Raw genomic sequence first — 16,846 nt, 5'->3', positions numbered from 1 at the left:
GAATACATAGAAGGGAAAAGACAAATGGATCAAATGCCCAAGTTTCTTAATCCACATTTAGTCAACAAGAAAAATAAGAAACATTCCTCCAATCCTAACACAATAATTTACCAATAATTAACAACAACCAACAAGTTATGCTAATCCATCTAGAATTGATATTTATTATTTCTTCACATCCAATTATAAGATGGGTCCTGCCGTCGTTGTTGTCATCATCGGAGTCCACAATTGCGCGTTCTTCATCACCTTCGCAATGCTCTCCACCATTCCCATCGGAGTCACATCCCCTACCACAGTTACTTTCTTCGCCGCAAAGTCTATGTTAAAAGAGGTAACACCTATTCATAGTTCAAACCCACAAAATCAAAATTAGGTCAATTTATTGAAAATTATTATATAAGACAGCTTGTGAAAACTCGAACACATATGAGTTTTGGCGGTGAAGACTCGAACCCATCAACTAAAAATATGAGTTTTGGTTGTGAAGACACGAACCCATCAACTTAAAATTATGAGTTTAAATTGTGAAGACTAGAACCCATATAACTTAAAATTATGAGTTTTGGTTACAAAGACTTGATCCACTTAAAGTTATGAGTTTTGTTTGTGAAGACTCTAACCCATCAACTTAAAATTATGAGTTTTGGCTATGAAAACTCGAACGACTTAAAATTATGAGTTTTGGTTATGAAGAGTCGATCAACTTAAAATTATGAGTGTTGGTTGTGAAGACTTGAACCCATCAACTTAAACTTATGATTTTTTGTTATGAAGAGTCGATCAACTTAAAATTATGAGTTTTGGTTGTGAAGACTCGAACCTATCAACTTAAAATTATGAGTTTTGGTTAGGAAGAGTCGATCAACTTAAAATTATGAGCGTTGGTTGTGAAGACTCGAACCCATCAACTTAAAATTATGATTTTTTGTTATGATGAGTCGATCAACTTAAAATTATGAGTTTTGGTTGTGAAAACTCGAACCTATCAACTTAAAATTTAGAGTTTTGGTTATAAAGTCTCAAACCGATCAACTTAAAATTATGAGTTTTGGTTGTGAAGACTCGAACCCATTAACTTAAAATTATGAGTTTTGGTTGTGAAACTCGAACCCATCAACTTAAAATTATGAGTTTTAGATGTGAATACTCGAATTCATAAACTTACCATTACCAATGAGCTTGACTTCATAACTAAACTAAAAGTCTATATACCCAAGATAACAATATTTTGGGTTTTGGGGGTCAAATTTACAATTTGTAGTGGACCATGTTATATTTATTTACAGTTTCTAAATATACTTATTTGTTGTGAATATATATTTATAGAGAGACATAAAAAAGAAAAAGAATTTAATGGTCCTGACCTTGCATTCTAGAGATATGCTTCTTCAGCTTGCCTACACATCCCCTACAGTGAAGTGAAACCCTCAAGACAACGACCTGCCAACAAACCTCAGTTATAACTTTTGGATCCATCTTTCTTTCTTTCTTAGCCAACACAGACAAATACTAATGGTGAAAGTCATGTATGTATGGCATCCATGGAGGCAGAGCAACCCATCAAACACTTAAGAATGTTAGATCAATAATGAATTCAAACCTATTTCAAGAAAAATCCTTCTAATATATACATAAAACAGACATGAATCATGTAAATTGAGCATCTAGACTCCAATTTCCATTCCATAATCTATCAAATCTATAATGAAGATAGTGAAAAAGAATCAAGACCTGGTCAGGGGCGCGAGAAGGAGAAGAAGAAGATGATGACGATGAAGAAGAAGAAGAGGAAGGCAGTTTTGGTACAACTACTGCAAGTAACTCGTCGGGTTTCACCACCTTCTTCTCCGGCGGAAGCAACGCCGGAACAGAGTTGAAATCCATCACACCATCATCCAACAAACCGGAATCATCCAACAGATATCTCGATGAAGTTGGAGGACTGATAAACTTATTTGTCTTAACAATTGCCTTCTCATCATGATCTTCAACATTCTTCTCCTTCTTCTCCTTCTTCTTCTTCTCATTAGTCAAATTCGAGCTCTTCTTTCTCCCTTTCTGAAGTTGATTATAGGGTCTTGGATTAATAGGAGATTGTTGAGAAATGCAAGGAGTAAGAGATTTTCCGATCCTTCTAGCTCCGTCGCGAATAATGGGATTGTGACGGTCAATTGCTCTGCCTCCTCCAGCGTCTTCGGTTCCAGCGAGTAAGGTTATGGCTGTGGCCGAGGAAGACGATGAAGTTGTAGACGATGAAGGAGAGATTTCATCAGTTCCTATGAGAATGGCGGTTGATGCTTGTGAAGCGCAGAACAAATCGATTCCTTTCATGGGTGGTCTGCAATGTTTTTGAAAGACAAATCTCAAATTGAATTGTTTACAGAATCTCTGTATTCATCTTAAAGAGAGAGAGAGAGAGAAAGCTTACTGTTTGTATGTACTCCCTTTCTTTATGGTGTAACAGACATGAGAGAGAGAGAGATTGTAGAGAGAGAAAGTATGAAACGGAAAAATGATAGAGATGAGTGATGACTGAGGGCTTGTTTGATCTTTGGTTATTAGGGTTTTTTCTGGGTTTTGTCCTAAAAAACCTTGTTTGATGAAATTTAAAAAAAACTAGTTTTTAAAGTTAAAAAGTCAAAAATATCCTTTAGTTTTAAATATAAATTAATTTTATATAATTAAATAAAGGGTAATTTTGGTATTTATATATATAAAATGATTGATTAGATAGTTGAAATATGGATGAAAGGATGTTTGGGTTTTAGGATAAAATCCTGGAAAAACCCAAAAAACCAGTTCATCAAACGAGCTCTGAGAGAGAGGTCCACTGAACTTCTCTACTTCACGTGGTTACTTGTGTCAACACTTCTCTCTTCATTCTTTTCATAAAAACACTTTCAAATTCTATATAACAAATTAAATTATTCTATATATATATATTTTTTTAATTAAAATAAAATAGCCGTTTAAACTCAAAACACTTTCAAATAAACGTGAATTTATAATATTTTGATCTTTTAAATTGATTTTTATCACGAATTATCTTGATGGGTTATAACAAATTAATTTATTAAAATTAAATATAACAAACTTTCACTAAAACTGTATTAAATTGAACTGAGATTTACTTATCTTGTGTTGTGTTAGTGTTAGGGTTAGCTTGATTTAGTTTATACTCAAGTTTATTTATCTTGTGATAATATTAAGTATGTTTGATAAGATTCAACTTATACTTAACTTATTTATCGTCTAATAGAATGTTTAATAATATTCAGTTTATTTAATTAATAGTTAATGTTTAGTAAGTTTGAGTTGGATTATAAGGTCAACTTATTTATTTTGTATATTTATAATATTATTTAATTATTAATATTATATATATAATATTATATATATTTAATAATTTGATTTTAATATTAATAATTTATTTAAATTAAATAAATATATATATTAAAATAAATTATATGAATATATTAATTTTTATAATTTTTTATTAATATATATATTAATATGAGTATATTTTTATTTTGAAAATATATATTAAAAATGATGAAAGTCGTTTAAGTAACACAACAAAAAAAAAAAAAAAAAGTAAAAAATGTTAATAAATAGGTTATCAAGCTCGTAAATTTTTGAGACAAACGATTATCTCTAACGAATTCTACCGATTTTCAAGAATAAATCTCAAAAAATCATTATAATAACATTATAAATTATATGTATCGGACGACTACGATCAGTGAAATTTCAACGATTTTCTCAATCAGATAATCCGACAAAAAATAATTAGAATGGTAACACAATTATATAGTCTGCCATATTCATATTAGCCCTATAATCAAAATTTGTCAATTATGAATGTATTCTTGTTTAAGAATTATAGTGATATTATGGTTGGGTTTGGTCTCATTTACACCCATAAACATTATATATATATATATATATATATATATATATATATATATAAAAGTTAAGTTTTTTTGGGAAAATATAATTAAGTTATGGTTTAAATTATTATCTCATATAAATTAATAGGTATTTGAAAAGAAATCATTAAAAAAAATTAATGAACAAGTGAATATATATATATATATATATATATTAATAATTTTATATAAATATATAAAAATTAGAAAGATTGAATAAAAATATTAAAAATAAATAAATAGATAAGAGATAATGAATAAAGTAAATAATAAAAAGCGATAAACAAAATATTGAGATCATAAGTTTGATGAAAGATGTAGAGAAAAAATGTGTTTAAATGTAAAAGATATTTAATTATAATTTTTGCGTTAAATTTAAAATGCTGAATCAAACTAGCTTTAGTCTGTTAAGATGTTAATCTTTTATTTGAAAAAAAAATAGATTATATTATTAGTTAATATTCGGAGTGATCTGACATGAGTAATTAAAAATGTTAAAAACAATTACTACTTATGAATTGAGATTTGACCGTTTGTTCTTACCCATGACCACAAAAGTGGGAAAGTGTCCTATTCTTTCAGAAATTTTAATTTATTAATAACAATTAATTATTACTAAGATACAGGAATCACTGACATTTTTAATTAACCATTATTATAATCTATAATTAATTAAGAACCTGATGAATTAGTACATTAGTAGTTTATATGTTGGTATTTATGTAACGTATATATATTTACTTAAGATATTATTAACGTGATTAATGAGAGCATGTTCCTATCAGTTTCAAAATTTCTCTATAGATTTTGTCAAGAGTTTAAAAATGTACAAAGTTGAAGGTTAATATTCAAGGGCCATTTATTTATTTAATTTGTTATAGTTTATGTTATATTAAAACACTAGCATTTAGCCCGTGCATTTGCACGATTAATAATATAAAAAATCGTGAAAAAAATTAAGGATAATATTGTTAATTTTATTTTTAACCGTTTTAAGTTTATGGGTGGGTCAACCCACAATCCGACCCAAGTATCAATTTACTCAACATCATATTTTATATATATATATATATATATATATATATTTTGTGTTGAATTTAAAATATAAAGTCTTTACATCTTAGTTGGTTAAAGAGTTTTACTTGTTTTTGTTAGGTTGCAAGTTTGAAACATACCTCTAGCATTTTTAATTTTATTTTTAACCGTTTTAAATTTAAAGGCAAGTCAACCCACAATCCGACCCAAGTATCCAAATTAACCACAGCTCTCGACCCGGCAATCCGGACACTTTAAAAATTAAGCATCATTATATATATAGATTAGTTAGTTAAAAAGTTGAACCTATATTAATATTAAAACGTCCCGCGTTTATCAAATTTTGGTGTTTAATTTAAAATATAAAGTTTTTGTAGCCTAGTTGGTTAAAGAGTTGTACTTGTTTTGTTAGGTTGCAAGTTCGAAACATACCTCTAGCATTTTTAATTTTATTTTTAACCATTTTAAATTTAAAGGCGGGTCAACCCACAATCCGACACAAGTATCCAAATTAACTACAGCTCTCGACCCGGCAATCCGGACACTTTAAAATTTAAGCATCATTATATATATATAGATAATAATAGTTTTGTATTATGTTTAACAAACAATATGTGATATAATTGGTTAAATATATTATGTTAAAACTTAAGGGTTGTCTAGACATTTTTTTTAAAGATTTGTTAATTATAATACAAAACTATTTTATATTTTCAATATAACATATAATATGAGAAGTTAAATAAAATTATATTGAAAAACAACTCCAGAAATTTAATCTTGAGTTTGAGACTTGTTAAAGACAAAAACCTCAACTTAGAATAGAAGATGAAGCTTTATCAACAAAAAAGAAGCTAAGTTAGAGACGGAACTTAAATAGAATATAAAATGAGACAGGAATGTAAGATGGACTAAGATTGTAACAATAATATTTATTGAATTTTTGATATGAAAAAAAGGCTGTGAGTGATTTATTAAGCAAAGAAAATATGTTATTCACGTATGACTATGATGAGCTTGATTGAAGCAACGAAAACATATATTATTTCTAAATACATTTCATATTAAGGTGGAGAAATTTACCAATATTATAAGTATATTGAAAATATCATATCGTAATATATCGAAAATATCGATTTTTAAGGTACACCAACAAAAAGATAAGGTATGGTACCAATATCGAAATTATTGTTACGGTAAAAGTATGAAATTTTTAAAATTTTAGTATATCAAGCTATACCGAAATAGTATTTATAAATTAAAATATATATATATATATATATATATATATATATATATATATATATATATATATATAATACTTATAAGGAAATAATTAAATAAATTTGATATTAATTTCATTATAAAAATATAATTTTGAATAATATTAAAATATAATTATAATGAAATATTATTCATGCAATCTCTACTTTACCGAGAGATTGATTTTTTAAAGTTAATATATTTTTTATGTATTAAAAGTATAATACCTACCGAAATAAGGGTATATCGAAATCAAGATAAGGTAAATGTATGAATTTTTTGTATACCGAAATTAATTTATATCGAAATTAAGGTATACTGAAATCAAGGTAAGGTAAATATATGGATTTTTTGTATATCAAAATTTTAGTAATGTATAAGGTATGGATAAAACATTAAGGTATACCGTACCGACTCAACCTTACATATTATGCATTCACTATAGGGACGGATCTATATAGGGCTCGGCCTACCCCGATTTTTTTTTTCTTTTACGATAAAGATGTTAAATTACGCCCTAATTTTTTTTAAATAATTCAATGTATGTTTATCTAATTATTTAAAAAATGGTCAAGTTTACCTTTAACTATTTGTTTTATTCAATAAAAATAAAAATTGTTATTTTTTTAAGTCCAATTTAAAACTATTTTAAGCTCAACCAAATTCTGAATATTGGATCTGTTCGTGTGTGTACACTATTGAATAGTAATCATGTAATAATAATTTTGAAAAATATGATCTATCTTAGATTAATAACTTTGAAAAATATGATCTATCTTAGATTAATAATTTTCTATCTTACTTCCAATTTAGTGATGAATTTTCTTTGTGAAATAATGATTTAGTAAATCTTCTATTTTTATTTATTCTTCTTATGCTTGCTTAATGGTATTTCAATTCTTCAAACACTATCATCAACATCTCTTTTACCGGCTTCAAGGGTGCTATAGGTGGAAAATAATTTATCATAATTTAATATTATAATTAATTAAAATAGTCTAGTTAAAATATTTATTATGATTTTTGTTGGACACCATAGTAATAAATGTTTTTAATTTTTGGTAGGGTATATAGTTGCCTGACTCCTCCCCCCACAGTAGGCTAATTTTCAACTAGACAATACAATAAAATACAAAAAAATAAAAATAAAAATTATGATAATATATTTTTTGTTCGGGACGAAACCAGTTCGAGTTTCGAGTTGTTTAACCTAACTAATAAGTAAGTAGAGACAAAGTAAACCCGTCAATTTATTTATAATTTTCGTAAAGAGAATTATGGTGAGGGTAGCTACATCACCATTGATGAAACAGTGGGTAAGAAAATAATTGATTTTCTGATGCCAATATCATTTCCATGGTCCCCACGATACGGTCATCAAACTCAATGTTCATCTTATGAAGTTAGGAATAACATTTATTATTATTAACTATATATGATCAAACTTTTTTCAATTTTAAATTTTGTGGGATATTGATGCGGTGCGAGTCGAAGAGGCGTTTATGCGAAAGTTGCAGCATCCGAAAATATCTCGCAAGTGTCAGATTTCGACGATTGCCTAGTGTTTTTCGGGCGAAAACGTTTAGGGGCTCAAAATCGCATTTTTTATTAGTTTCGGGTGTTTTTTGCAATTTATTAAAAGTTGTTTATTTCTTTTGCAAGCTAGGGTTTGAGTATTTAAAGGATCTTAAAAACACTTTGTTAGAGGAAGATTATTAATCAGAAAACGAGGTTTCCTCAATATCTATCGACTTTCGGTATTCGTAAGAATCAACGAATCTTGATAAAGGTTCATCCTAGCCACGCACGCTGCATCAGTTGGTATCAGTTTCCAGTCGACCCTGAGGTATGCCGCCCCGAAGACAGCCGCGCAACCCTACCCCTGGTGCTGATGATGGTGACCTTGCTGAGTTGCGACGTGAAAACGCTGAGTTTCGCCGTGATAACGACGATTTGAGGCGACAGGTTGAATGGTTGACGCAACGGATGGATGCATCTATGCACATGCACCACCCTGAAGATGATGTTACGGTGACAGATGAAAACCCTCTCGGTGGTCTTCGGAATCGATCCCCTGAACGCCCCAATCATCGCTGGGAGCAGGCTTTCAGGGTGGACATCCCTAAGTTCGATGGTAGTCTACCACCAGAAGAGTTTATTGATTGGCTTTCTCAGGTTGAAGAGATTCTGGATTTCAAGGAAGTTCCTGCAGATCGTCGTGTACCCCTTGTTACGACCCGCTTACATGATCGTGCACAAGCATGGTGGCAACAGTTGAAACAGACACGTGTTCGTCATGGTAAGGCAAAGCTCACGAATTGGGACAAATTCAGGAAGCATATTAGGGCTGCGTTTCTACCATATAATTACGAACGTAACCTGTACCAACGGTTCCAGAATCTTCGTCAGGGTTCTCGTTCTGTGGATGACTATTCCACTGAGTTTTACACCTTTGTGGCTCGTGTTGACCTGTCTGAGTCCCCTCTCCAGTTGGTTTCTCGCTATATTGGTGGCCTTCGCTTCCAATTGCAGGATATTTTGAATATGTTTGATCCCTTGACTGTTTCTGAGGCACATCAGCGTGCTTCACAGGCTGAGAAACAGCTAGCCAGGCGCGGTTCGGGTAGCTTTGGAAAACAGGTTGTCCCCACTAGTGGCATTGGTTCTTCTTCCCAGCCGGCCCATCCCACCCTAGCCCCCCCTCGCGGCACTACAGCCCCCCACAGGGACGTCCCGGTGGCTTGCGTTGTTTCAATTGTGGTGAAGTTGGCCATCGCCAAGCAGAGTGTCGCAACCCAAAGTCCACCAATCGTGGTCTTTTTACTGAGGTGGATGATCCTGACTCTGCTCTTCCTTCAGATTCAGCCCCAGTGTATGATGTTTATGATGATGAGGCAGCGGAGGAGTATGTTTCTGGTGATGTTGGCCCCCTTTTGGTGATTCGTCGATCATGTTTAACCCCTTGTGCTCCTGACAACGAGTGGTTACGCAATAATCTGTTCCATTCCACTTGTACCATCGGTGGCAAAGTTTGCACCTTCATCATTGATGCTGGGAGTTGTGAGAATGTGATTTCTGAGGTTGCAGTTTCGAAGCTGGGTCTGTCCACTGAACCTCACCCCAAGCCTTATCGCCTGTCCTGGCTGAGTCAAGATTGTGTTGATGCCAAATCAGCCCAAGAAGGGTGCTGCCCCCACTCATCATGCGTCCCCCCTGCCACCTTGTTGTCTCGGGGTCCTTTTCAGACCGCCATGGTTGAATCTGGCATGGTGTTTGCTCTATTTTGTTCGCTAATTACCTGTGGTGCTAGTTCTGAGGTTCCTATTCCAGTGCAGCCGCTGTTACAGGAGTTTGCAGATGTTTTTCTTGAGAATCTGCCTTGTGCCTTGCCTCCTTTGCGTGATATCCAGCATCACATTGACTTGGTTCCAGGTGCTGCCCTACCCAACCGTCTTCATTACCGCATGAGTCCCAAAGAACATGACGAGTTGCGTAGACAGGTGGAGGACTTGCTGGCTAAGGGACACATTCGAGAGAGCCTTAGTCCCTGTGCTGTCCCGGCCCTTCTTACCCCAAAAAAGGATGGGTCTTGGCGTATGTGCATTGATAGTCGTGCTATCAACAAGATTACAGTGCGTTATCGGTTTCCTATTCCCCGGTTGGATGACTTGTTGGATCAGTTGGGTGGTGCTTCTGTGTTTAGCAAACTGGATTTTGTCCTTGGGCTGCCACGTAACCAGCGTGGTTCTGATTCGATTTTTGTGGTGGTTGACCGATTCTCGAAGATGGTTCATTTCATTCCCTGCAAGAAAACCTCTGATGCTGTGGCTGTTGCACAGTTTTATTTCAGGGATGTGTATCGCCTTCATGGACTTCCTGCCTCCATAGTTTCTGATCGGGACACTCGCTTTGTGAGTCACTTTTGGAGGAGTCTTTGGCGTTTGGTTAATACTCAGCTGAATTTTAGCAGTGCCTATCACCCGCAAACTGATGGCCAAACTGAAGTTGTTAATAGGTCTTTGGGGAACCTTCTGCGCAGTTTAGTTGGGGATCATCCTAAGGCTTGGGATCTGAAGCTGCCTCAGGCCGAGTTTGCTCACAATCATGCTGTTAATCGCTCCACTGGTTTCAGTCCTTTCCATGTGATTTACGGGCTGTCTCCGCGTGCTCCTCTTGATTTGTTAGCGCTGCCCAGCAAGGTGCGTCCTCATTCCACTGCTGCGGATTTTGTTGGTCAGTTGGCTCAGGTTCATCAGACCACTCATGACCGCTTGGTTGCTGCTACTGCCAAGTACAAGGAGAAGGCTGATTCGAGAAGGCGTGCTGTTGATTTTGAAGTTGGTGACTTTGTGTGGGCTATTCTGACTAAGGATCGTTTTCCAGCTCATGAATATAGCAAACTTGCTGCTAAGAAGATTGGTCCTGTTGAGATTGTGGAGAAGATCAACCCCAATGCTTATCGTTTACGCCTTCCCAGCCATGTGCGTATCTCTGATGTGTTCAATGTGAAGCATCTTGTTCCTTTTGTGGATGAGTCTTCTTCTGATGAGGATGATGCGGTTCCAGATTCGAGGACGAATCTTTTCTACCCTGGGGGGAATGATGCGGTGCGAGTCGAAGAGGCGTTTATGCGAAAGTTGCAGCATCCGAAAATATCTCGCAAGTGTCAGATTTCGACGATTGCCTAGTGTTTTTCGGGCGAAAACGTTTAGGGGCTCAAAATCGCATTTTTTATTAGTTTCGGGTGTTTTTTGCAATTTATTAAAAGTTGTTTATTTCTTTTGCAAGCTAGGGTTTGAGTATTTAAAGGATCTTAAAAACACTTTGTTAGAGGAAGATTATTAATCAGAAAACGAGGTTTCCTCAATATCTATCGACTTTCGGTATTCGTAAGAATCAACGAATCTTGATAAAGGTTCATCCTAGCCACGCACGCTGCATCAGATATTGACTTTGATACATACATATCTTTGTAATACATATCAGATATATAAACCCTAACAAATGATCATGATGATGATGATGTAGATGAAAAAAAGCGACAAAAAAAAGGGGGTTGAGAATCATTGAGGAATTAGATGCAGATTCTGAAGAAGGAATAGATGCCCATTTATAATTTCTTTTTTTCTATCTATTTGAGAAAGAATTAAAGGTTTTAAAGCTACTTTGGTTCTATCATGTATATGGCGGCCGCCAATAGTCATACAGAATCAGATGCCTCTAACAATTCACTTTTGAATAATTTACCCTCTTATTTATTTTAATTGTAATTTCAAAAAGCAAAGAGAAATAAAAATATAATTTTAGGTTCGATTTCTAGAAACAAATTGAGGTGGGTTTGTGGGCCATTCTTCTGAAAAATAAAATAATTAAATTGCAAAAAAAAATGAGGTTTTGCACCAACCATCTTAGGTTCTAGAATAGAATGATATACTATTAAGAGCTTGTTTGATTTTTGGGTTTTTAAGTTTTTTAAAAGATTTATATGTAAGATGTATTTATTATTTCATTTATTTTTTTTATCTATTAAAATATCAAAAATATATTTTATTTATATTTAAAATTATTTTATCACTTTAAAGAGAAAAAAATAATTTAAAGTATTTTGGTATTTAGATTATTTTAATCAACAGCATTCTTAGAAAAGAAAAGAAAAAAAAGCTCAATATTTGAGTTTTTTTTTTTTAGTTTTACCCAAAATTCAATATTTTTTTCATTTAACTTTATTTATATCATAATTCGTTTTATCTATTAAAATAGCAAAATAATGTTATTAAATTGTCATATTTCTATCTCAATTATTTAAAATGTATAATATTAAATCAAATAAGAATTTAACCTAAAAGCTCTATTAAAACCAACAAACTCATACAAACTCTAAGCTAGTTTGGTGTGAGTTTTTTTTATAAAATATTAGATTTTATTTGTTTTTTTATAATTTTTTCTCTATTATGATCTTTATCAATTTAACAATAAAATTATTCAATTCCATCAATTAATATACTAAAATTTGTTAATTTATATATAAAATTTTAATTTTAAACATAAAAATACAGTATAATAATTAACCTACTTCTTAATAAATTTGAACAAAATTTTAAAAACTCTCAAATTTCCTAAATAAATATGCCCCCTTCAATTAGTTGTGTCTAGATTTACAATTAATTGTCTAAATAAGAAATTCGTTTGGATCTTTTATTAATTTAAGTATAATTAACTATTTATAAGAAACATATATAATTGAAGTATATATCACAGTTTAGTGTTAAACCCATATGATTGTGACATAATCCAGTAATACTAATAATTAAGGCAATAAATCAAATTTAATACCCAATTAACTATTTTTTTTTCTTTTTTGGCTGAATACCAAATTAAAGACTAGTATCATTTCAAACTACCAAATTGTGATTGGCTTCTTTTTCCTTATCTCTCTCACTTTATTTTACACAAATTTGATTAGATCATTTAGGCCATGTTCATTTAGTCTGGGTTACTTGAATAAGCAACTAATTATTTGAAAATAATGTTGTTTGATGCATCCTTTTAAATAACCAGCTGATATTTTAGGTATAATGACACTATATTATCCTTTATAAAGTTTTTATTTAAAATAATCTAACTCAATAATGTAATAAATAGTTTTAAATTAAAAAAAAATGAAAGATATTTTTCAAAATAAAACAATTGATAGAATAATAATTATTTAAAAATAATTTAAAGCCTTGTTCAATAAAAGTTCATAATCAAATCAATAAAGTAAATTTATTGACAAGAAATTCATTATATTCAAAATATTCTCTATTTCTTTTTTGTTTTTAATATTTTTCACAAAATATTTTTAACTTTTCATAACTCAAACGAAAGAAATTATTTAAATAATCTCAATCCAAACAAGTCTAAGACCACCTCCAATTCAAAAACTAATTATCAAACTCAAAATCTCAAAATCGTTAAATGTCAAATTAAACAATAATTCATTTTCAACTCAAAAATTTATTTTTAAACTCAAAAGAATATTATCGAAATATTTTTTTAATACCAACTTTTTAACTTTTTTAATACTACCTATTTATTTATCAATTTTACAAATTAAACCTCCAATATTATTGGAACTCACACACATTAAACAAATTAATTATAAATTAATCATTTAAACAAAAAGTAAACATATAAAAAAAATTAAATATCTATAAATTATATAAAAAAATTAAACATATACAAAAATTAAATATATACAAAATAATTATATAAAAAAGTTAAGTATTTAAATTAACATAGTCTAACAATTATATCAAAACAATCATTAATTTTCATATCATGTCAATAGAAGTCATTTAAAAGGCATAAATGTCTTTTATTTCTTCACCAAAGAGTAGGTGAGCTTTGAAATATGATTAAAACTTAGATTTTAGCTTAGTTTTTATAATTAATATTAATTCTTTAAAGATTCATTTAGCTTGAAATTTCTTTGACAATTTTTCTTTAAAAAAATGTTACTTTACTTACTTTTCTTTCTCCATAAAATTGTAAGTATTTTTGTCAAGACTCAAGATTGGGCCATATTTTAGAAGAGAAAAGTGGGCTTTATGCTCAAAGCCTTTTGCATATTGGACATAATCTTAAGTTTCTCTATGGTATGCGTTTTTAATTAATTACTATTAGCTTGTTAATCTAGCTAAATGAATTGGCCCAATTTTAAATAATCACTAAGTCATTTATTTTATTTATAGTTAGACTACATCTATCCAAGCCTACAAAATAAAAAATGTACTTACCATCGGTCTTCACTTACAAATTCTTAAAATCAAAAGTTACTTTAAATTCTAAAAAGTTTATTTAAAATAATACTAAATTTATATATATATATATATATAATTAAATATAAAATTAATTTTAAAAAATAAATAATGACACTAAAAAGAATAATAGTTACAAAAAAATTACATGAGTAAATAATAAATTATTTTTGAATTTATAAATATAAAATTCACAAAAATAAAATAAAATATAAACTCATCTGATCCTTAAATTTTAAATAGTAAATTTTAATTGGTAAACTTTAACTAGCTTAAGGTCTTGTTCTCTTTGGGTTTTTTAAAAAATCTAACAAAAATCAGTTTTCCAATTAATCACTCCTCAACAATCACATCACTCATTTCATTAACCAAAATACTAAAATACCCTATATTTTAAATTATTATTTTTTATTTTATTCATATATATCAATACCCTTTAAGTCTTTTTACCAAAAATAATCATCATCTCCTCAAAATCATCACTCATCATTATTTTTTTCTCCCTCTAGGTTTTTTAAAAAACCCCAATCCGAACAAGACCTAAGAGTTTCTCCCTCGTCAATTTTTCAATATTAAACTTTTTAATAATAAATTTCAAATTTTAAATAAATGATGATCACACAAAATAATAAAAATATTATTTCATCAGATTTCTGAAAAAAAAAATATCGATCATTTCTGTTTGAATATAATGAAGGACATCATGACTAGTTGAATCTGACATTTTGTGTTTTTTTTTTTGTAATTTTGTTTTTTAGTTTTCATTTTATGGATATTTTTTTCTTATATAATATTGAGCATATTTATAAAAGTCTATATAAAGTAGAGTGGATAGTGGAATTTATTTTCATTTCACAACTAAATTATCCTGTGATTATTGTTAGTATAGGAAGATATTTTAATATATTTTTTAAGTTTAGCATTGTGTTTAGTTAAATCGGTTTTATATCTCTAATATTTATATTCCGAATAATATCTTTAATCGTTGGTGAGTCGTTAGTTGCTCATATCTTTATCTTGTGGGTGATTCTTTCTCAAATTTGTGTCCATCAAATTTTAGCAGCAAATGAGACAGAATAATCGAATATAAAGTTATTTTTCATTTTCTCAATAAACAGTAATTAATTTAATATTTAATATGGATAACTTCTTACCACTATCATCTCGTTTGTATAAATTTTTCACTATTTCAGTCATATATGTAGATGGTCTATTTTTATTTGATATGATGACATTTTCTGACGTCGTTTACCAATAATCGACTAAACATAATTTGAAGTGTCAATCATAATATTTGGTAGTGATTTAATAAATTCGTTTTTTTCTAAGAACTGTGGACAAAAATAATAATCGTTTGATTATTTCCCGAGTTTGTAAATTATTTATATATTTTGATATCTAGATCATCGATTTTTTTTATTATTATTTTGATTTGTAAATGATATGTATTGTTTTACTAATGAACTTTTTAGATGTAAACAATTTAATTTATATATTGAAAAGTAAATAAATATTTTAAATAATAATCAAACTTCATAAATAAATAAATAAAAATACACAAATTTAAATTTTATTTAATTTTTATTTTTTAAAATAATTTTAATTTATCTTTCTGATATTATATAGTGACCTAACATTGTCAGTGTAATAAGTTTTGTTGAATTTAATGTGGTGATGAAAGAGATAAGTCGAGTACCAATAGAATAAATACACCCAAAAAAAAAGAAGACAAAAAATTGGGTCCCACAATAGTGGCGGGCTTGACCCAATAGGTCAACGGCCACCAATTCATGCTGTGCACGCTTTATTATCTTAACTACACGTGGCAAATCTAGAACCGTTGGTTTTCCCTAGGTTAGGACCTCAACTTTTATAAAATTTATTTGAAAAGGACTCAAAGTTTTTATTTAAAGTTTAAGTATCGTTTGGATTGAGGTTATTCTAATAACCTAGAGGGGAAAAATAAATAATGATTGGTGATGATTTTGAGGAGATGAGAATATTTTTGGTAAAAATTACTTAAAGGATATTGATATATAATAATAAATAGTAATTTAAAATAGAAGGTATTTTAGTATTTTGGGTAATGAATTGAGTGATGTGATTGATGAGAGGGGAAGTGAAAAGATATTTGAATGGATTGGGCTATTTAAATAACCTCGACCAAACAAGGCCTTAATCTTAAACATGAATTCACATTCAACAAATGAAAAACCTGAATAGAAAATACTTATATTCTTGATTCTAGAAGCTAAGACATGAACTTTATAATTTATTGGTTGAGAAACCTGAATAGAAATTATTTTATTGATAATTTTAGATAGTAAAAATTTACTTATAATTGTTAAATAGTTATAAAATAAAAAATTTAGTTCAAATTATTCCTTACTTATATATTTGTAAAATTAAAAATTTAATTTTTTTAACTTAGAAAATTAGCAGAATTAAAATCATAACTTTAATCTATATTTAAAACGCTCTAAATGATCCTGTTTGAAAAATACTTGAAATTGGAATTAAACGAATAAATTATATTAAATTATATATATATATATAATTAAAGTATATTACAAAGTATTATTTATCTAATTCAATACTCAAATAAGATAATGTAAAGAATATAATTTTAATTAAATTAAAAAAATTGCCCAAAGTCATATCTAACTTCGGAGTTGGGCAAATCAGATAGGGCGTAAATCAAGGATGGTGATTAACCCGTTAGACGGCAAGTATCGCTCGTCTAGTTAATTGGTTGAGTAGATTTACGGGATTAGTCGCACTCCAAAAAAAACGGAAGCCAGCGTTTTAAAAAAAATA

The 16,846-nt window shown here is 29.7% G+C and overlaps 1 protein-coding gene across 1 annotated transcript; it reads right to left on the bottom strand.

Annotated features, from left to right (window-relative positions):
- LOC124920130 (protein SODIUM POTASSIUM ROOT DEFECTIVE 3) lies at positions 1-2,533 on the bottom strand. The gene is made up of 4 exons (XM_047460547.1): positions 2,432-2,533; positions 1,735-2,341; positions 1,368-1,443; positions 1-341 (listed from the first exon to the last, which is right to left on the bottom strand). Exons 2-4 carry the CDS (start codon positions 2,332-2,334, stop codon positions 184-186), a joined length of 834 nt encoding a protein of 277 aa, XP_047316503.1. The 5' UTR covers positions 2,335-2,341; positions 2,432-2,533; the 3' UTR covers positions 1-183.
- Positions 2,534-16,846: the final 14,313 nt, after the last annotated feature.

This window comes from Impatiens glandulifera, chromosome 1 (assembly GCF_907164915.1).
Source record: "Impatiens glandulifera chromosome 1, dImpGla2.1, whole genome shotgun sequence".
NCBI lineage: Eukaryota > Viridiplantae > Streptophyta > Magnoliopsida > Ericales > Balsaminaceae > Impatiens > Impatiens glandulifera.
The sequence above is the reverse complement of the archived record's forward strand: the minus strand, read 5'-3'. Positions and strand labels throughout refer to the sequence as shown.

Coding starts and splice junctions, on each gene's coding strand:
- LOC124920130 (XM_047460547.1), bottom strand. CDS start 2,334: ATGAAAGGAATCGATTTGTTCTGCGCTTCACAAGCATCAACCGCCATT. Junction 1,444..1,734: donor CTTCTCGCGCCCCTGACCAG/GTCTTGATTCTT, acceptor GTTTGTTGGCAG/GTCGTTGTCTTGAGGGTTTC. Junction 342..1,367: donor GCATATCTCTAGAATGCAAG/GTCAGGACCATT, acceptor AACTATGAATAG/GTGTTACCTCTTTTAACATA.